The sequence below is a fragment of the Magnusiomyces paraingens genome (genome assembly GCF_902498895.1).
Source record: "Magnusiomyces paraingens strain CBS 517.90 genome assembly, contig: contig3, whole genome shotgun sequence".
Taxonomy (NCBI): Eukaryota; Fungi; Ascomycota; class Dipodascomycetes; order Dipodascales; family Dipodascaceae; genus Magnusiomyces; species Magnusiomyces paraingens.
The window spans coordinates 2147270-2167445 of record NW_022474069.1 but is presented as its reverse complement, the minus strand read 5'-3'; the positions used below and the strand labels follow the sequence as shown (position 1 = coordinate 2167445).

Here is a 20176-nt window from a genome sequence, read left to right as displayed (position 1 = left end):
ACAATAAAGATAACAACTTTATTTCCTTGTCTGTTTTCATGAAACTTGAAGTGTATGGCGAACTGATTTACTTTATTGTACACCCGATTTTCAAAATATATATATATATATAATAATTTAATAAGCAAAATAAATTAAGATAGACGAGACTCATGACTCCCTTAAGGGTGGCCCCAACCAAAAATGATAGTTTAAAATCCTGGTTCTTTTCATATTTTTTCATCTTAAGATAAATGTATTATCTATCCTCTTTGTATTTTTTTCATTTTTCATTTTTCATTTTTCATTTTTCATTTTTCATTTTTTATTTTTCATTTTTTATTTTATATTAGTCAACTGTTTTCTTTTCTCACATTTTTTAAATTTTTCAAATTTTTTAAATTTTTTTTGTCGAGAATAGAAAATATTTTAAAAACTTTTATGTTCATGAAAATGTATTAAATTAGAACATCTTTTTAGAATCTAGAATCTTTTTAAAGTAATTACTTTTTCATATATTGAATCAGCCACGAGCAATAGATCAACTAATAAACTTATTTAAAAAATGATTAATTAATCATTATAATGAAAATTTCAATGATTAAACAAACACCACTCTAATACATTCTAATGAAAAAATCACCTTTTACTTTCACTAAATTGCGATGATTACATGTGAATTATTTTTAAAAAAAAATAAACGTATCAGTTTAATCCTCTGAGATTATATTCCAGAAATTTCTGCATAACCTTTTACGGTAATGTTCCCTTTTTTTTTCCGAATGCAAATGGCAGCTTTATGTAATTCGTAACTAACACTGTCTTTCAAAAGTTCGTAGTTTTTAGCTTCTTCAAATATAAAAATTCCCGTGTCAAAAGTTGACAAAGAGTTGAGGACACGTTCATGTTGATACAAATGTTAGCATTCAAATTAATGGAAATCCTCAAAAATTTTTTCACCATTGATTATAATGAATAGTAGATCTAATATAACTCTAGAGTTATTTTTTTTTAAATCTATCACCCAACTCATTCATTTTTTTTTCAAAGAATAATTGTGCTAAGCATATCTTGATATTTCATAGTCGGAAGCAATGGTTGCAATCGCCACGTAACCGGCTATTGATGGTTATTCCAAATAAAAAAATTTTTCTCCCACACCTCTCATTTGACTTTTGCATAAATCTACCTTGGTACCATAATTACAAATAGTTTTAAAACGGCCACATCGCATATCTATCTACGTCTCCATGGACTTTGGCTGAATCCAATTCACCAAAGTTTTCAAAAATTTCAAAATATTGAACTAAGGAAATTTTAATCCTCAATAAAAAAATATTTAAAATAGAAAATTTAAATTTAAAGTCAGCTGGATTATTCATTTTAATAAAGTTTTTTAAAAGAAATACAAAGATATTCTTAATTAAGAATGTGTTTTAACATTTAAAGTTTTCATAAACCAACCCTACACTGATATTCTCCGACGGTTAATGTAATACCATCCATTTCTAGAGTAAATTTTTTTTTAAAAAATCATATCTCTTCTAAATTTAATGTAACTAAAAAAATATAAAGCATAGAAGCCCAACTTGTATTTTCTTGGTCAAAAAAAAGATGCAAAAATAATCGTTACTTTTTATTGCGTTATAAATTTTTTTAAAATGCCTTGCTGTAGCTGAGATTAAATTAACAACGTGATGCCTGAACTCGTTATCCAAATCGCTATTAGCAATTTCAAGCCTTTGTGCACTCAATATCTTTATTAAATTTATATTTCGATAGCCGCCGGTGTTCATTTTTTCATTTGTTTGTTGAATGGTCCTTTTTTCAATTTTGATGGAGCCTTTTCTAATAGTTGACCTTGCAAAGTTGAAAATAAAAGTCTTGGCAAGGTTTCCAACCGTTGATATCAGCGTTATCTTAGAAAAAAAAACTTTTTATATTCAAAAAAGGCAATTGCTTTGCAAAGTCATGAAGATACTCATTTTTTTTTTTGAAAAAAAAAATAATTTTTTTAAACTAATCATTGTGCTAAGGTGTATATTAGGGAAGTTTGTCTGAATGATAATTCAATTTCCGTGCCTATATTAATTTTTCATAGTAGTTGTAGCTATTACTTTTTGTCAAGTTTTTGATACTTTTCAATATTTTTTTTTCGTACATTTTAGTATCAGGGCAACCCCCATCGTAAATATTATGGCTACCACAAAAATAATACTCGTAAAAATATGTTTACCAGTATCTCCGTGGACAACGCTGTGGAGGATTTAGCCCACACTCTTCAACAGCATTTCACAATGACAATAAACTTATAAATTCAACTTTGTTTTATGCAACAATGGTTTTCATTAAAATAAAAAATGCTTGTTTAAAAGTATTATGTGATTTTGATACAAAATTATTTGATACAACAATATTGTATATTTTTCAATTTTTTAGAGCAAATTTCAAGATTTGAAAAAAACAAAAAAACCAGTGATATTTTCAAGGCATTCAAATAATTCACTCAAGTTGAGTCCATTTCATAATTGTTTCTTTTCTTTTTTTTTTTAACAACGTAAATAAACTACTAGTATCTTGACAACTTAAGAAAAGTACTGGTCAAACGTATTTATTTCGAATTTTTTAAACTTATCAGCTAATTAACATTACCGCTATCTTCATCTTTAAATAAGCTTTTTTTTCAACCTTAATATTTTTTTATTTTATATAAATAGTTTATCAATTTCCAATATTTATCAATTTTTTTTTCTGTTTTTCATTAATATATATCCTCTTTTTTTTAAATCATTAAATCATTAAATTATTATTGATATCACATTTCATATCTAACTATGGAAAAAACTTACTCAACTGACCTTGAGCGAAACGGCCAAGTTTTGTACGGACGAAACAGTTCTAGCAGCAACTCCTTTAATGAGAAAAAAAATGTCTACACATACACAAATCCAGTTTCAAACTTAGAAAGCGGTGCTGTTGACGGCAGCGTTGTTGAAACGACAGAAAATCCACAAGGCCGTCTTCAACGTGATCTCAAAGCCCGCCATATCACTATGATTGCAATTGGTGGCGCCCTTGGCACAGGTCTTGTCATTGGTTCTGGTTCTGCTTTGGCCCAGGCTGGTCCTGCTTCCTTGCTGATTGCCTATCTTATTGTTGGTTTCATTGTATATCTGGTTATGTGTGCTTTAGGTGAAATGGCTACTTGGATCCCTCTTTCTGAAGGCTTTCCCGGCTATGCTTCTCGTTTCTGTGACCCTTGCCTTGGTTTTGCCGTTGGTTGGGTTTATTACATGAAATACATTATTGTCACACCAAACCAACTAGTAGCTGGTGCACTTGTTATACAGTACTGGTTACCACGAGAAAAAGTTAACCCAGGGGTTTGGATTACTATTTTCCTTGTTGTCATTATCTTTTTAAATCTTTTTGGTGTTAAGATTTTTGGTGAGCTTGAATTTTGGCTTTCTTGTCTAAAAGTCATTACAATGCTTGGTCTTATTATGGTTACTCTTATTATTGCTCTTGGTGGTGGCCCTGATCACGACAGACGTGGTTTTAGATATTGGAAGGATCCGGGTGCTTTTAAACCTTACAGCAAGGGAACACATTCAATTGAAGGATCAGAGGGAAAGTTTGTTGCATGGGCATCCGTTTTGGTTACTGCAGTTTTTGCCTTCTTGGGCACTGAGTTAGTCGGTGTTACTGTCGGTGAGGCTGAAAACCCTCGCAGAAACATTCCCAGAGCCATCAAGCTCACATTCTTCCGCATTCTATTATTTTACATTGTTGCCATATTCTTTCTTGGAATGTGTGTTCCTTACAATGATACTAAACTTGCCTTTGCCAACAAAGCTAGTACCAGTGCTGCCGCTTCCCCATTCGTTGTTGCCATTACTAATGCAGGAATTCCTAAGCTGAATCAAATCATCAATGCTTGTATTTTGATTTTTATTTTTTCTAGTTCCAATTCAGACTTGTATATTGCTACAAGAACCCTCTATGGCATGGCTAAGAACGGCAAGGCTCCTAAGATTTTCTTAAGAATTAATAGATGGGGTATTCCTTATGTGGCACTGGGCTGCTCGGCCATGTTTTGCTGCTTGGCATATTTGTGCACGGCTCAAAGTTCTGCCAAGGTTTTCAACTACTTTGTCAACGTTGTTTCTATCATGGGCCTTCTTACTTGGATTTGCATCTTGATTACTCATATATGTTTTGTCAGGGGTAGAAAAGCTCAAGGTATTCCTAAAAGTGAGATTGTTTACAAGGCTCCATTTGGCGAAATTGGCAGTTGGATTGCTCTCGTTTTCTGCATTATCATTGCTCTTATTAAGAACTTTACTGCATTTGTTTTTTCCTTTGACAAAACGTCATTCATTACCGGTTACATTGGCATCCCTATTTTCTTGATTTTGGTTTTGGGTTATAAGTTTATCATGAAGTCTAAATTTGTTAAGCCCACAGAAATCGATTTCTACCCGCCATTGAGGCACGAGATTGACTGTGAAGAGCAGGAGTTTTTGGAGAGACAGTTAAAAGAAAACATTGAAAATCCACCGTCTTTTGCAAAGAAAATTTACAACCATTCCATTGGCTATTTGTTTTAAAAATAATTTGTTTATGTATTTGATTTTTTAGATATTTATGAAAATGATAACTATTTATTGATATTCTTAATATGACCGCAACTGAACTTTATATTATTAGCTACACATTGAATTTTTGAATATTATCTTTATAGTTTTTTAAGTGAGACCATTAACCATATTAAAACACTCCCTAAAAAGAGATGAAAAGAGATGGATACAAGTGTGATAGTCAAGAGACAAGAACAAGCTTACACCTCCAATAAATTATGTAATCATACAGAACATTAAGAAGGGATAACAACGTACTGTCACCAGTAAATGAAATTGATATTGGTAACATAAATATAACTAACTTATAAAGATTTGAAGTGGATTTTAATCGAATCAATGTTAGCAGTCAGAATGACTGTCCCCAATCATAGGAGTATTTCAATTGGCCTTTTTTGTTCTGAACCCTGCTTAAATTCTTTTCTGAATTTGGAAATGATGTAAGGCTGAAAAACAATCATAAGTGCATGAGTTTTTTTGGCTGTGGAAATACAATATGATAGAGTGCATTTTGCTGCAAATTTTTGTGAGTAGATTTCGCTATAAAATCTTAATAATATTATAATGAACTCATAATTATGAGCTCATTTTGCCCTACAAAAATTACATGACCCCTCATTTTTTCTTATCTTCATGTTTCCAGTTTAGTCTTGAAACCATTAAGAAAAGCAGCAAGAAACGTGAGACTCAGGCCAAATCAATTTATTGATCGGAATTCTACTTTTAGGCTTTTGAAAAGTATATAAAGAACGGAAATTCATTTTGGATTTACTATTATTTTTTTTTTCATTCTTTATAATTACATTTCATCACTCCATCTTCATTAAATATATATATTCTCCTCTCAGAAAATAAATCAAAAACAAATCATTTAAAATGTCTTCTAACTGCAGTTGCTCTACCCCTACTCAATCTACTTGCACTTGTGTGAGCTCTTGCCAGTGCAAGGAAAATCGGTTTTGCAATAATAAGTTTTGTTTTTGCAACAGCTGCAAATCTCTCTGTTGCTACAAAGATGGCTGTCCTTGCCCTCCTGGTTTTTGCAAGTGCACTGAATGCAAAAATTCTGGCTGCACTAAAAATTCCTGCTCTTGTTCACTTGCAGAGTGTGTCTGCAGCTCTTGCAAGTCTGCTTGTTGCACTAAGGAAACATGTGCTTGTCCTCCTGGAACTTGCAAATGTGCAGGCTGCAACGACAAGCTCGGAAAGTCTTGCACCAAGGAAACTTGTTCATGCCCTGCCGGCGAGTGCAAATGTGATGGCTGTAAATAAAAAATAAAAAAAAAAATGTTTATTATTTCACCATTATTTTAAGGGTCATCAATCATAATATTTTTATAAAAGGAAAATTTAAGTCAAGTATTCAAATTATATATGAAATAATAAGTAAAAAATTTACTTCGACAATACTACAATATCATCCACTTTCAAGATTTTGCGTTTATTTTGGTATTAGCTTTAATGTAAAAACTATCAAATTCATCTTATATAAGATAATGTATATATACATTCATGAAAGTTTTTGAGAAAAAGTTAAGTCATAGGTACTTTAAAGAAAATTAAGTTATCGGATTATCGGTATCACGAAGTTTTTAATATATGCTTCTGATACTACAAATAGGACATAGTATTTTCAAGTACTTCTTTCAATTCGTTCCTATAGGGATTCCATAAACCATTTCAATTTTCTATTTCCATACCTATGCTAGTAATAACTAGCGTTAACAATTTATCAATATAAAATGATTTCAAGTAAATAATCGCATTGACAAAAAACAATTTTTTTTCTAACAGAGCAATTACTGCTATACTTTTTAAGTCAAAAAAAATTAACGCCAGGGATAATAACCGGGAGAATGCCATTCAACAGGTGTTTTATTATACTCGTTTGAAATTCTAATCATTGGGACAGTCAGCTTGCGAACAACAACTGCTGCTTCAGCAGCCCGTTCCTTTTCTGCATTGGCGGCATTGAAAGCAACCTTAACATCTTCAAGCGTAAAATCAGTGCCAGAGCCCACTGGTGTATCGCCTTTCCAAAATGTCACCGAAGAAAGCTTCCATTTAAAAGCTTGAGAGACAGCAGCCCCCAATAGAACAGCAAGATGATTTGCCAACTCTTGGCTGGTAAGAGTAGAGGTATCATCGATGTGAATGCGCACGACACGGACAGTATCACTGCCAAAATTAATTTCCCAAATAATATAGACAGGCCCATAGCGGGCTCCAGTTTTTAACGGGAAATATTCATCGTCAATTTCACCGATAACAGGGAGAGCGGGTATTATTTCCGGGTACGTTGTGTGGGCATCAAATGTCGAGGAGCCCCAGAAAAAACGGAAAAAGTCAGCATCAGGGTTGATGGCCACACGTGTAATACCATCTCCTTCTGTGGCGGTTATCATTTCTTTAATCAATTTAGTTTTGTCAACTTGTGCAAGGTTTTCAAAATCGGCTGTCCCGAGCCAAGAAAACTCGTCAAGGTCCGTGTAAAATGTACTTTCGACGGGTGCGGCTTCCGACAAGTCAATGTAAAGCTCTTCGGGAGTAAGAGATTTGTATCCAAAGGCCGAATAGTATTCGCCAACTTCTGACCATAAAGTAGAAAAATTAACTTTGTTGTCTTTTGCTTGTTGGTCAATGATTTTGGTAATTTCTCGTAATAAGTGAGATGCATAGCCTTTGCCACGATACTCTGGGGGAGTGACTACTGCCATGATTGATGGAGAGATTACTTCCTGAGGAGCTTTGCCCTTTTCTACAACAGTCACCGGACGAGGAAAGAGAACTAATGATGAAAGGATATTGAGTTGGCCATTGTCCTTGGTGGGGGTTTCCGAATCAAGAAGAACCCATTGAGTTGAGTCTAAGGGTTTACTATAAGTGCTGCTAATGAACTTGACTTTATCATTAAATTTGTCAAAAGAAATTTGATTATACCATTGGCCATGCTGAATTCTACCGGCAGCGGTAAGATCTTCTGGGGAATCGACTTGTTTAAGGATATATGAAACGGTCATTGCTGTTGTTTTTTTTAAATGAAATAACGGTTGGGTTTCTGGGATTAGTTAAGTTGATGTTTTATTTGCACTTTACTATATTAAAGAAAAAATAAATGAAATATATAACAAGGCAATTGGGAATGTATTTATACGTTTTTGAAATCCATCATTTTATGAAAAAAATTAAAAGACTTCAAAAGCCGAAACGAATAAGATTTCATCATATATGATGACTTTAACCAAGGTAAGCATACTGATGGGTACTTAAATTCGGCTAGAGTTACTTGGACGTGTGACACGAAGGCATAAGACTTGGTTCTGGTTAGATTAAGTGGTCTTATCTTGAGCAAATTATCAATATACCTTTGAAAGGATCCATTTTAATTAAATCAAGCATTCAATAATTGCATTTTAGGAATCTTTAACCTGACCTTACTTCAGCTTAACAAATTTACCTATTTCAATACTATTAAAAAAAACAATTCAATGTTATCCAAGGTAAATCAACAGAAACAAAAAAAAATAAAAATAAAAATAAGCTTGATTGAAGAACAAAAAAAAAGTAAGCCTAAAACAATAAATCAAATAAACCACCTATATATTTTCTTTTCCAAAAATGCTAGATCACCAATCATCCCAGTCACTCTTCTTGTTCTTTGCTTCTGGGTTTTCAATCCCTTGCAGATTAGTGTGAGCATCCGGCTTGGATAAGCCAAAAGCTGGCTCAATCTCGGGACTACCAACTTGGTAATTTTCTTCGCCCAAATCGTCAAAAAGCTTTGAGTAAGTATTTCCGCCTTGTTGTCTGCTTGTTGAAGTGGAAGATGTGGTAAAAGTGTTGAATGTTTCTATGCCATACTTGCTAGTTTCCTGAACTTTTTGGCCAAACTGCAACACTGCCTTTCTAGTTGTTTGACCGTATTCGCCCTCTTGGAAGTTTTTGACACCAGGCCTAATGTACTGTTCATTAACTTGATCGACACTCTTGGAGATGGTACGAGAGAAAATGCTCCAGCCCTTGCTCATGGAGCCAAGAGGATCATTTGAAAAATTGTCAAAAACAGAAGCAGCACTGTCAGGGTGGGGTTCTGAGGCAGTGTTTCCAAATCCAGCGTACTTTCCGCCTTGCGAAGGAGGAAGGTTGTCAGGTCTGTTTTCGTTAACTTTACCAAGAGTCGAAAAGTATTCCTCGTTGCGAGTCTTTTGAGTAGGATCGGTAGAAGTACCGGTATTACCATCACCAAATCGTCTATTGGTAATGATAGTGTTTCCACCAGAATTACTACTAGCCACAGGGGTCTTTGGTTTTGCTGCAGAAGAGGCCTTGGGCTCACGCTTTTGACGGACCCATTCAACACCTTGAACTTCAGCTGCAAGCATATCCTTGTAGTCTTGAGCAATGTCTGAGTTATACTTTTCTTGTGGCTTAAGAGTCATGTCTAGACCTTCCTTCTCCATCCACTCACGGGCCCGCTCGTTGCCTCCAATTTCCATAGCTTTCATCTCTTCGGGCTTGAACTGGTCCATGGTGACGGATCTAACAAAAGAGATGTGGACACCAAGGCCACGGTGAATACCGGCACAGTCTAAACAGATGAAAATGCCGTACTTGGGAGAAGCCCATTGCGGGTTGGAAGCACCGCAGTCGAAGCATTGTTTGTTTGTGCCTTGTTTTTGAAGAGCCTAAAATGTTACATAGATTGTCCGTGCAGCACGAGACAACCGTGCGATGTAAAAGTTAAAAAAAATTGAATCAAAAAGAGGAAGCTCTATGGAGTCAAAAACATACTAACAAGCGTCTTCGGTTATCAGGATCTACAGTCCAGTCAGAAGGCATGATTGAATAAGGTGTTCAAATGAAATGAGAAATATAGGGATTATATCTATGAAAGTAAACAAAATGCACAGTTAACTTAAATCAAAAGATCAAAGAAAGTAATAAAAAAAGCGATTGAAGAAACCCCCTAGGTTATTTGAAAAAATAAAAAAAGATAAGAAATTAAAGAGAGTTATTTAAAATAAAAAAAAGAAGAAATGCCTGTTTTAGGGATTTGGAATTTTTGTTTTCTTTTTTTTGTTTATTTATTTTTTTTTTTGGCTGTTTTGATTTTAATATTATTTTGGTGGTTTAATATGGTTATTTATTCGTGTCATTAAGAACAAAAATAATATATCCCCCGTTATGACCTTGGTAATTTAATCATACTGTATTATACGCTACCAGCCCCATAGTTACGTGGCACTATCTCTCTGCAGAAAACAATGCAAGCCCAAAAGCAACTGAGATCGCCGCCATACATCACGATCAGACAGTCTCCTTAAAAAAAAGCTTATTGAGCAGTGTATTTTTATAAGGCAGACATTGTTAAAATATTTTAATTTTTAAATAATTCAGGTTTGTTATATATAAGAGTGATTTGGTTAGACTTTTCACATGAGCTTAGTTTAAAAAAAATAATTGTCTGTTTTAGTCGTATATTCCCGTTTGTTTATCTTGGTCGCATGCGCCTCTCTCCATTCCTGTCAGTTTCCTGGTCACTGACAATGTTGATACTGACGTAGATTCATGAGTTCACAATTTGTTTAATTTTCAGTAAACCATCATGACAATACTTGCTACAACTATATTAATTATTTTTTTATTATTTATTTTCATACTTTCATTTTTTCATCTATGTATTCTTTGTTCTTTTTCTATGTATGCGCCAAGTTGAAACTTTCAGATCAATTGCATTCTAAGTTGAAATTTGCAGACTTTAAAAACCAATTTGCCCACGTGATATTATATTTTTAGGGAAAGGGTTTTTGCCATGAGCCAAGATTTTTTTTTTTTGAGCCTATCATCACTTGGAATTTCTAAGCTTTTCTAAGCAGATCTGCAGAAAAGGCCGCTTGTCATAGACAACTTTCCGACCATCCTTTACATTTCATTTTTTATAATTTTTAATCTTTTGTTTCTGCATTATTTATAAAACCTGTTTGAAAGCTCATCAAATATTATAGCCATTTAAAATGTCTACAGATACCACTAAACCTCAGGGCGTATGCCCTGTTGATCATACCACCCGTGAAGCTTGGATTCGCAACGCGGGAAGCAACCAAAAGCCATTACTTGAAGACAAACTCAACCAGCAGCAACAAGTTCCCGCGCCGCATCCAGTACCTGCTGGAGCTGATGAAGCCAAATGTCCGGTTGACCATGAGTCGCGGGCTGTGTGGCTACAAAACGGCGGTGAAGGTCGTGTCAACGTCGAAAACTGTTCCTCTGACCGATTAGGAAGCAACTTTAGCACACCCTCTACTGCTGTCGATTCAACGGGTCACCGCCTTTCTACAGAACGTGAGATATCAACAATCCCTAGAGCAAGTACTGGCGACAACTGGGTGTACCCTTCGCAACAACAATTCTTCACAGCTATGCAGCGTAAGAATTGGGACCCAAGTGCCGACGATATGAAGACTGTGGTTCCGATCCACAATGCAGTCAACGAACGTGCATGGACGGAGATTCTTAAGTGGGAGCAGGGTGAAGGTGGTGAATCGTGCGGTGGACCCCAGCTCATTCGTTTCCAAGGTGACTCAAAGAAAATCACACCCAAGGCTAGATTCAATATGATTTTTGGATACCAAAAACCCTTTGATCGCCACGACTGGCTCGTCGATCGCTGTGGAACACAGGTTGAGTATGTTTTGGACTTTTACTCTGGTAAGCCTAATCCTCTGATGCCTGATATGCCCAGTTTCTACATTGACGTTCGACCAAAGCTCAACTCGATAGAAGGCTGCCGCATGAGACTTTTTAAGTGGTTTGGTCTAAAATAAATAGACGTTTTACATTGTTGCTGTTTTTTTGTTTAAATTTTTTCTTATGATTTTGATACTTGCGTGTAAATAAATTCTGATATTCTTAATAATAATAATAATAATAATAATAATAATAATAATAATAATAATAATAATAATAATAATAATAATAATAATAATAATAAATAATAATAATAATAATAATAATAATAATAATAATAATAATAATAATAATAATAATAATAATAATAATAATAATAATAATAATAATAATAATAATAATAATAATAATAATAATAATAATAATAATAATAATAATAATAATAATAATAATAATAATAATAATAATAATAATAATAATAATAATAATAATAATAATAATAATAATAATAATAATAATAATAATAATAATAATAATAATAATAATAATAATAATAATAATAATAATAATAATAGTAGTAGTAGTTGTTTTTTTTAGAAAAGTTCATGGTGTTATTTGAAAATCTATTAACACCAGATATCACTCATCTTAATAGGATTTTTTTCTTTAATTTTCCTGTAAAAATACATTATCATTACCGCTTGTTTTTATATTTATATATTTACAATTGAGCTCTGTACATATTGATGTGTACTTGCAGGTGATTTAATTTAACTTGTTCATAAAAAAAATAAAGAAAAAAATGGAAAAAAGCAAAGAAAGTCATGAAAAAATTTATGGTCTGCCCATGAAGCCAGAACCGCCAGAAGCCTGGCCAACCTTTTGCATGTTCTAAAAATGAGAAAAGTTAGTAAATCAAACTAGGAAAAAAAAAGTGTAACATATTGTCATTGACACTTACCTCGCCAACCTTGGTGTTGACCTCGAAGTACTTGGCAACGCATCTGTCAAGACACAGAGCTTCACTCTTGTTAACAACACCCTCCTCGTACTTAACGCTGATGCACTTGGTATAGCAAGAGTCGACAAGTCTGTTGAACATATCGGTGACCATGTCGAGCTCAGCCTCAGCGGCAGCAATCTTAGCGGGGTTGGTAATACCGTTGGCAGCAGAGCCAGCACCGAAACCAAACAAAGAAGACATTTTTAATTGATGTGATTTAAAGGGGTATTTTTATGTGCGTAAAAAAAACAAGCAAGATCCGTAGATGTCTAGATGGCGGATGGATTGGCGTAGCAAACAACAAGGCCCTATTTGGTGATGTATTTTTGGTGGTAGGGAAGAGAAAAATTTATGATTTTCACCTGCGGAGAAGCAAAATTTTTCACAATACTGTAATATACGCTGGAGCTAAGTGATTGTAAGAATGTTGCATTTTAAATACTTGTTACAAATATTTAAAATACTTTAAATACAACTTTTCTTGTAATTTTCAACGTTTTTGTGTTTGTGCACATGCCTTTCTGTTAAGAGATCCGCATACGTGTCTAAAAACGGCCGGCGAAAAGAATAAGCAGAGGAAAACCTCGCCCCACAATCACATACAGACATTTTGGCAACTCGCACCAACCAGAAAGAAATTCAGAAATATCATTTTTTTTTCTTCGACAACCCAATATTACGAGAAAAAAAAAAGCACTAGCCGGTATTCTTGTCTTAATCATAATATACCCAAAACCGCTTTTTGGATTTTTCATTCCAAATTAATTCATTTAAATCATTTGGTTTCTTGGTTTCTTGGTTTCTTGGTTTCTTGGTTTCTTGGTTTCTTGGTCATAATTATTCAATTGATCTAATCATCACATATCTCGTATTCTTTCCGTGTTTCTCAGCATACCAACGTTTCTCTATTATCCTATAAAAAATGAGGGCCTGGAATTTTTTACCCGCGATACTTTCGCTTTCATCAGTTGTTTCCGCCATTGAAGCAATTAGTGCGCTTTCTATTCCTCAGAACAAGGAGGCCGGCAAACCGATCCCTAACTGGACCAGTCATGGTAGCGTGCAGGTGGAGGCAGGCCGAGTTTTTTTGACTGGTCTGGGCGGTAAAGACCTACAAAACTCAATCTGGGCTAACCTTGGCAATAATCTCGAGAGCTGGACACTAGACGTTGATTTCACTGCTGGTGGTCTTGTCGAGGCTGGTGGTGGTCTGGCTATTTGGTACACCACTGATCAAGGGTTCCCTGGTCCTGCATACGGTAACAAGGACACTTGGGATGGTCTGGGTATTTTCATTGACAGTGCAATCAAGGACGAATCTGGCAATGAAGATTCTGGATCGGTCCATGGTCATCTGAATGACGGTACCACATCATTTGTTAACACAATCAGCAAAGATCCTAAATCTCATGCATTCTCGTTATGCCACGTCAATTATAGAAATACAGGATATCTCACGCAGGTTAAGATTTCTTATGCTCCTGGTCTGTTTAGAATTTTGGTCAACAACCAGGTTTGTGTCCAAACTGACAAGATTGTCCTGCCCAAGGGCGGCTACTTTGGCATCTCCGCAGGTGGCACCGGGAACGTGGACAACTTTTCTCTGTATAGAGTCGAGACTTTTGTCAATGTTCAGCCCAGTGTTGAACAAGTTGACAATGCTATGAAACTTGAAAAGGAAAAGCAGCAACAGCAACAGAATGAACAGCAGAAGAAGCAGCAAAATGAGCAACAAAAGCAACAACAAAATGAACAAAAGGTTGTTGCTCAGTCTTCCTCTTCTTCTTCATCTTCTTCATCTTCCAGTTCTCCAATAAACAATGAGGAAATCACCAAAATGATTGAAAAGCTCAATCTGGTGTGGCACAATGGCAAGGAATGGAAGGAGCATACCGAAGGAGCAGTCAGTGCAATGACTCAGCAAACGCTAAGTGAGCTCAAGAACCAGCGCAAAGTGTTTGAAGACTCTTTGAAAGAGATCAACAACAAGTTTGAACAGCGAGTCAACAAACTGGAGAATGTTATCAAGGAGCTGATTGAGCTGCAGCGGAATACATTGGAGGGCCGTACAGCTGACACCAAGGCGCACATTTCGAGCGAAATCAATAAGCTCAATACGCATGTGGATGATATTACTCGGTCACTCAAGGAGCATTCGACCAGTCTGGGCAACTTGCCACACTCGCTCCACACTGCTGTGATTGAGGGCGGCCAGTCCATCTGGACCATTCTCCTGGTAGTGTTTGTAGTCCAAGCAGTTGTCGGACTTGGCTATTATCTTTACTCTCTCAGACAAAAGGGGTACCATGCTAAGCTTCTTTAGAAAAAAAAAAAAAATATTGAAGATAATAATGGAACAAAATGGACTAAATGGGATTTTGAAATTAAAATAAATTAAGAAAAAAAAATTGATAAAAAAAATAAAAAAATAAAGTGAAATTTCTTGTATGAAAAGTTTGAAACATTGTAACCTTTTTTCTTTTTTTTTTTTTATCGCGATATGATGATTCTTGTTTCTCGAGGCCTTTGCAACCTTACAAAGAAAAGTTTAAGGTTGTATCGATTTCCCCTTCCTCTCGTCCCCCCACATTATGACGTAAATATCCCGTTGTATTGTTCCATTAAATACTACCAAGACTAAACTAGTTTGTGTGCCCGTTTTTCATTTCCAAGCTTGTCTCAGAACTAAGGAAAAGATACAACCCCCACCTTTTAAAAACACTCCTTCATCATACTAAACTCTCGTACTTCTATAGTCCCGGAAAGTTCTCTTATATCAAATAACTTTACCCGCGTTCTATCCTATTGTTTATTATTATGCCTGGAAAAGGATGAAATCTTTTTTTTTCTAACCTAAACTTACATCTATAGTACCTTTTCTCGGCTTTTTATCTATTTTTTTTTTCTTTTCAAAAAAAAAACTTTCATTAATTACCTTCAAATTTTACTCTGCTCTTGGCCCCATTCTTTTCGCTAAAACCCGCCCGGTCGTGGTCCACCGATACCGGGAGCACGCCAATCCGGTACACCTTGTTGTTGTTGTTGCTGCTGCTGCTGCTGTAGCATCTGCTGCTGTAACTGTGCCTGCATCTGCGGCGTCATTTGCTGCTGCATCTGTGGAGGCATTCTCTGTTGTTGCTGCTGTTGCGGTATTATTCCTCCACCTGGCTGTTGCTGTTGTTGTTGATTCATAGGGCCTCCTATTCCGGCTCCAATCCCTGCCCCATGCTGCTGTTGCTTATGTGCAAACTGCTGCTGTTGCTGCTGTGCGAGTTGCAACACATGAATCTGTTGCGGAGTCAAGCTGCGAAGTTGCTGTGGCGTCAACCGGTTCTGAGCCGCAGCTGCTAATAACGCCTGTGCCTGTGCTTGAATCTGTGCTTGAGCCTGAATCTGTGCTGGAGTCTGTTGTGAAGGAGATGGTCCCTGTGGCTGTTGCTGCTGCTGTTGATGTTGATGCTGCTGATGTTGTTGATGCTGCTGCTGCTGTTGCTGTTGCTGTTGCTGTTGCTGTTGATGTTGATGTTGATGTTGATGTTGCTGTTGCTGTTGATGTTGCTGTTGCTGTTGATGTTGCTGTTGCTGTTGATGTTGCTGTTGCTGTTGCTGTTGCTGTTGCTGTTGCTGTTGATGTTGATGTTGATGTTGCTGATGCTGATGCTGCAGTAGAGGTGGCACTTGCTGGTGTTGTTGTTGTTGCTGCTGCTTTGGTGGCGGAGGAACAGAACCTTTCGGAGGACCTTGCTGAGGGCCTGGAAGTCCTGGTGCTGGTGTTTTCATTTGCATCTGACCCGCACTCATATTTCCATGAGCCATATGACCACCTCCACGGTTTAAATGACGAGTCGGCGGACGACCTCTTGTTCCAGGAGTTCGTCCTCTGCGCGCTGGAACAGGGTTGGGTGCGGGGGACGGCATGGGAGAGTTATTTAGAGGCATCATTTTGTTTGGTGGCACCTGTGGCTGCTGCTGCTGCTGCTGAGGGAATCCTGGTGCAGTCGATCCCGGTGGACCCATTGGTGGATGTGACGACCCAGGTGGAACTCCTGGTCCTGGAGCTCCGGGTGGCATTTGTTGTGGAGGGAGGGTTCCCTGTTGAGGTCCCTGTTGAGGTCCCGGAGCAGGTACAGGTGGACGCATGGCATTAGAAACTAGAGGCCGGCGCACGGTGGGCTCGTAAGGCTGAACAGCAAGGGGAGGGTCCGGGAGAAGTTGCATTTCTGCTTGTGGCATTTCGAGCTCGCCAGCAATGTATTTTGTAAAGCCAATGGGCACTGTTTGTGGAGCACGCTCAATGTACACGCCAGTCTCGGTAAAGGACACAATTTTGGGTTCCGGCGAGGGTTCGCGCGGAATGGGGATCCGTGAAATCATTGATTCGAGAGACTCAACAGGTTCGACTTCTTCAACCTCAATTGGAGACTTGGGTTCGGGAGGATTGGTTGAGTCGGTTGTTGTAAGTTCAGGGTCCAGCTTTACAGGTGGTTGTTCCTCAGTCTTTTCCAGTTCTTTGGGTTTTGTGCCAAATAAGTCGTCTTCGTCGTCATTCATGAGACTGTCAGTGTTCAAAAAGTTCATGGGATCATCTTGATCATTAAAAAATAATGATGAAGGTGCTTTGGAAGTATCATCCAGTAAGCTCTTTGATGAGTCTGACTTCCCCATGGCCTCTGCGGCTTCCTTTTCGGCAGCTTCCCTGGTTGCCTTTTCGCGTGCCGCTGCAGCTTCTTCAGCCAACCTTTTTTTGTTTTCTTCGGCTTCACGCACAAGCGTTGCATGTTCAATTTTAACTTCTTCAATCTTCTTGGTCCTCTGTTCGACCTGCTCATGGAACAGCTTTCGTCGCTTGCGGTTATCCTCAACTGCATGTTTGTCAAAGTCCATTTGTACAAGCGATTTTGGTTGCCAGAAAGTTTCCCACAAAAGCCGCCGGTGGTTGCGCTGCTGGTTAATATAGTGAGTAAAGTTAAGCACAGAATGGAAAGTTTCCACGTCCTGTGCACGTTCTGCAGAGCCCAAATAAAGAGCCAGTTTTGCGGTCAGCAGTTTGCTTGATCCACGTCCAGGGCCTCCAATCACAGGGGTAACAGACGTTGCACTGTCTGCTGCTCCATTTCCGTTGGGTGAAAATCTTGCCAAACTTTCGGCCAAATCGCGGCTATTTGCCGAAAGAATGGCTGCGAATCCTGCATGGTCCTGAAACTCAAACGAACCCGAGATATCTGAACCTGGCAGAAATGAATCTGGGGGGGCAGTTGCTGGATTTTTAGTAAACACTCCAAGAGACGGGTTGAAATTAAATCCAAGTGGTGGCGGAATCATTGGCACAACACCTACACCATGATTTGAAGGGATAGGTGTTGTGGCGTATCGGAAAGTACCAATGCTAGAGAGTCCAATGGGATAGTGTAATTCCGCATTATTGAACTGTGCAGCAGGGCCCGAAAGGTACGGTAACGGTTTGTGTGAAGCCATACTCATGGGAGGTGGGTGAAGAGGGTTATGAGAACTGTATGCGTTAGATGCTGTAAAAGCTTGGAATTGACTGTGGTGTCCGTAGTGAGATTGGTGGTGGTGGGAGTGATGATGAGAATGATGGCTTCCAGGCCCATGATGGCTATTACTATTAATTCCGCTACCCCCGCCACCTCCACCACTGCCACCCCCACTTCCTCCCCCACCCCGTTGCGTGGGATATGAGTCCTGTGCTGGAGCCACAGGGCCTACTGTTACAGATGATGGGCCACCGCCATATCTTTTTGCATCAAAAACGACTCTATCTTGTTCAGTGAACCCTGCCTCTATAGCCTTTTGTTCCCAATAGTCATCTTTAACGCGATATCCATCTTTTACAACTTTGGCACCAAATTCGCGGAATATTGACCTTGCCGTTACTAGTGCTATTTGCCGAGACCTAAAGGAATAAGAAAGAATTTTGAGCGCAATAAGTTTTTCCTTATCACTTTGAGAGGCAATCATTTTGTATAGTGACTTGTTTTTATTAAATAGAAGGTACGAATCTCGATAGTTTAGCTCTTTGGCACACTCTGTGGCCATCATGAAAAGCTTGTTTCCGCGGCCTGGCAGCGTGAATGTATGAATACGGTATTCACGGTCGCCAAGTAGTTCGCCATCTATCGAGATTTTCTTTTCACCAGCTTCGTCAAATAAAATGGGCACGTATTCATCCTTTTCTGGTGTCAGTTCTGTAGTTGTTGTGATGCCATTTTGCGAAGTCATTTTGAATTTTTTTAAAAGTGTGGCAGAAAGTGAGAAGGTCAATTGACGCGTTTTTTCTTTTTCTCTGGCTATAGGGTATTATTCCGAAAGTGTAGAAATTGAAGGATGAAATATTAATTAAGGGTATGACGCGTGTATTTTTTTAAAAAAAAATTATAGTAAAGTACAGTCCCACGGTAAAAGACCTTGTTTGTGTATAGTGTAAGTATAGGCAAATATATATATATATATATATATATATATATTTTTTTTCAGCTGTGTGTTTTTGGTCCGTGTTTGTGTTTCGTGATGATTAAATTGGTGGTTTAGGTATTTTTTTATTTTTTGTGGAAAAAAATAAATAAATAAAATAAAATTGTTATTTAGAAATACCCTAACCTGAATTTTCAATCATGTGATATTCACGTGAGTTTAAATATTATTTAACCTCGGCATTTAAATTAAAGTTTGGAATGACTTTATTTTGCGACTACCCAAAATATTAAATTAAAAGATTATTCAAAGAAAAAATATGATGTTTGGTTTCTTTTTTTTTCGGTTAAACACAATCCATTAAGTTGATTATAAGCATATTAAATGTTTGAATCACTGAATAAACGTAGACAATTTCGCAATGCGCGATTTTAAAAAAAAGAAAAAAAAAAAAAAAAGAGGACACTTACTGCCTTCATTTTGTTGGAATGTAAAGATTAAAGAAAAAAAAATGAATGAGGTTTCAACAATAGGTAACTGGAAGAAGCATTAACTAGGTATAAAAGGTTTTGAATCATTTAAGGGTCTATCAATGTAGTAAATTAAATGTTTTAACTATATTCACCGTCACTTTTAATGTTAAATCATCATTTAGATCTTAAGCTTTTTTTTTTTTTTTTTTGTGCTGGGATAGATCTGCATAGGAAAATATATGTTACGATAGTTTGGACTCAAAATATTGCCCAGGTATTATTTGATTCCGGGAAGATTACCGCTTGGTTGCAACCTGTTTTGTTGGTTAACTGGTTGCATGGAAATTTTTGTTCTTTCTGCATAGGAACAACAAACTTTGCATGTAGGTTTGCAGTTTTTTTATTTATTTATTTATTTTTTAATTTATTTTAAGAACGATAGCAGAAAACCAAAGAAAGACTCAAGTAGAATGACTCCCCCCTAATTAGAAATAACAAAAAAAAAGATATCTTTCTAAGAAAGATGAGTTTTTTTTTTTAAAATTATTAATTTTGTTTTTTATACAATAATTATTATTATTGACAAAAGTTTGGTGCATACCGGTGCAGCACCGAACCCAAACTACAAACAAGGAAGTCGGTGTAACGTCGGCATTAAATGAAGGTTCACTCATGTGAAGAAGATAAAAACAAAAACAGCAACACCATCAACAACAGCAACAACAACAGCAACACCGGCCACAGTTCTCGGTACTTAATTATAATTATGTCTTAACCTTTTTCGTAATAATAAAATGAATGGCATGCTGGATGGGTCTACTAATTTGAATTAATGCTAGCATTCCCTCGGAGGGTTTGGTGATGATGTGGATATAGTTAAAATTAGTTTGTTTATTTGTTTGTTTGTATTAACTACCTAACATTTGGTATATACCAATATATACCCAGTTGTCTAGTCCATA

General features: G+C 36.7%; 7 protein-coding genes across 7 annotated transcripts; 3 read left to right on the top strand and 4 right to left on the bottom strand.

The window, feature by feature from the left end:
* Positions 1 to 2813: 2813 nt before the first annotated feature.
* Positions 2814 to 4589, top strand: SAPINGB_P003980 (uncharacterized protein; the record flags this gene model as incomplete). The annotated part of the gene is made up of 1 exon (XM_031998695.1): positions 2814 to 4589. The coding sequence occupies one exon, from the start codon at positions 2814 to 2816 to the stop codon at positions 4587 to 4589; it is 1776 nt and encodes a 591-aa protein (XP_031854586.1).
* Positions 4590 to 6448: 1859 nt separating this feature from the next.
* On the bottom strand, positions 6449 to 7639 carry SAPINGB_P003979 (uncharacterized protein; the record flags this gene model as incomplete). Its single annotated transcript, XM_031998694.1, has 1 exon — positions 6449 to 7639. The coding sequence occupies one exon, from the start codon at positions 7637 to 7639 to the stop codon at positions 6449 to 6451; it is 1191 nt and encodes a 396-aa protein (XP_031854585.1).
* Positions 7640 to 8245: 606 nt separating this feature from the next.
* SAPINGB_P003978 (uncharacterized protein) lies at positions 8246 to 9458 on the bottom strand (the record flags this gene model as incomplete). Its single annotated transcript, XM_031998693.1, has 2 exons — positions 8246 to 9304; positions 9411 to 9458. The coding sequence occupies 2 exons, from the start codon at positions 9456 to 9458 to the stop codon at positions 8246 to 8248; spliced, it is 1107 nt and encodes a 368-aa protein (XP_031854584.1).
* A 1175-nt stretch (positions 9459 to 10633) lies between these two features.
* Positions 10634 to 11443, top strand: SAPINGB_P003977 (uncharacterized protein; the record flags this gene model as incomplete). Its single annotated transcript, XM_031998692.1, has 1 exon — positions 10634 to 11443. One exon carries the CDS (start codon positions 10634 to 10636, stop codon positions 11441 to 11443), a length of 810 nt encoding a protein of 269 aa, XP_031854583.1.
* A 697-nt stretch (positions 11444 to 12140) lies between these two features.
* SAPINGB_P003976 (uncharacterized protein) lies at positions 12141 to 12510 on the bottom strand (the record flags this gene model as incomplete). Its single annotated transcript, XM_031998691.1, has 2 exons — positions 12141 to 12197; positions 12268 to 12510. The coding sequence occupies 2 exons, from the start codon at positions 12508 to 12510 to the stop codon at positions 12141 to 12143; spliced, it is 300 nt and encodes a 99-aa protein (XP_031854582.1).
* A 721-nt stretch (positions 12511 to 13231) lies between these two features.
* On the top strand, positions 13232 to 14632 carry SAPINGB_P003975 (uncharacterized protein; the record flags this gene model as incomplete). Its single annotated transcript, XM_031998690.1, has 1 exon — positions 13232 to 14632. The coding sequence occupies one exon, from the start codon at positions 13232 to 13234 to the stop codon at positions 14630 to 14632; it is 1401 nt and encodes a 466-aa protein (XP_031854581.1).
* Positions 14633 to 15282: 650 nt separating this feature from the next.
* Positions 15283 to 18549, bottom strand: SAPINGB_P003974 (uncharacterized protein; the record flags this gene model as incomplete). Its single annotated transcript, XM_031998689.1, has 1 exon — positions 15283 to 18549. One exon carries the CDS (start codon positions 18547 to 18549, stop codon positions 15283 to 15285), a length of 3267 nt encoding a protein of 1088 aa, XP_031854580.1.
* Positions 18550 to 20176: the final 1627 nt, after the last annotated feature.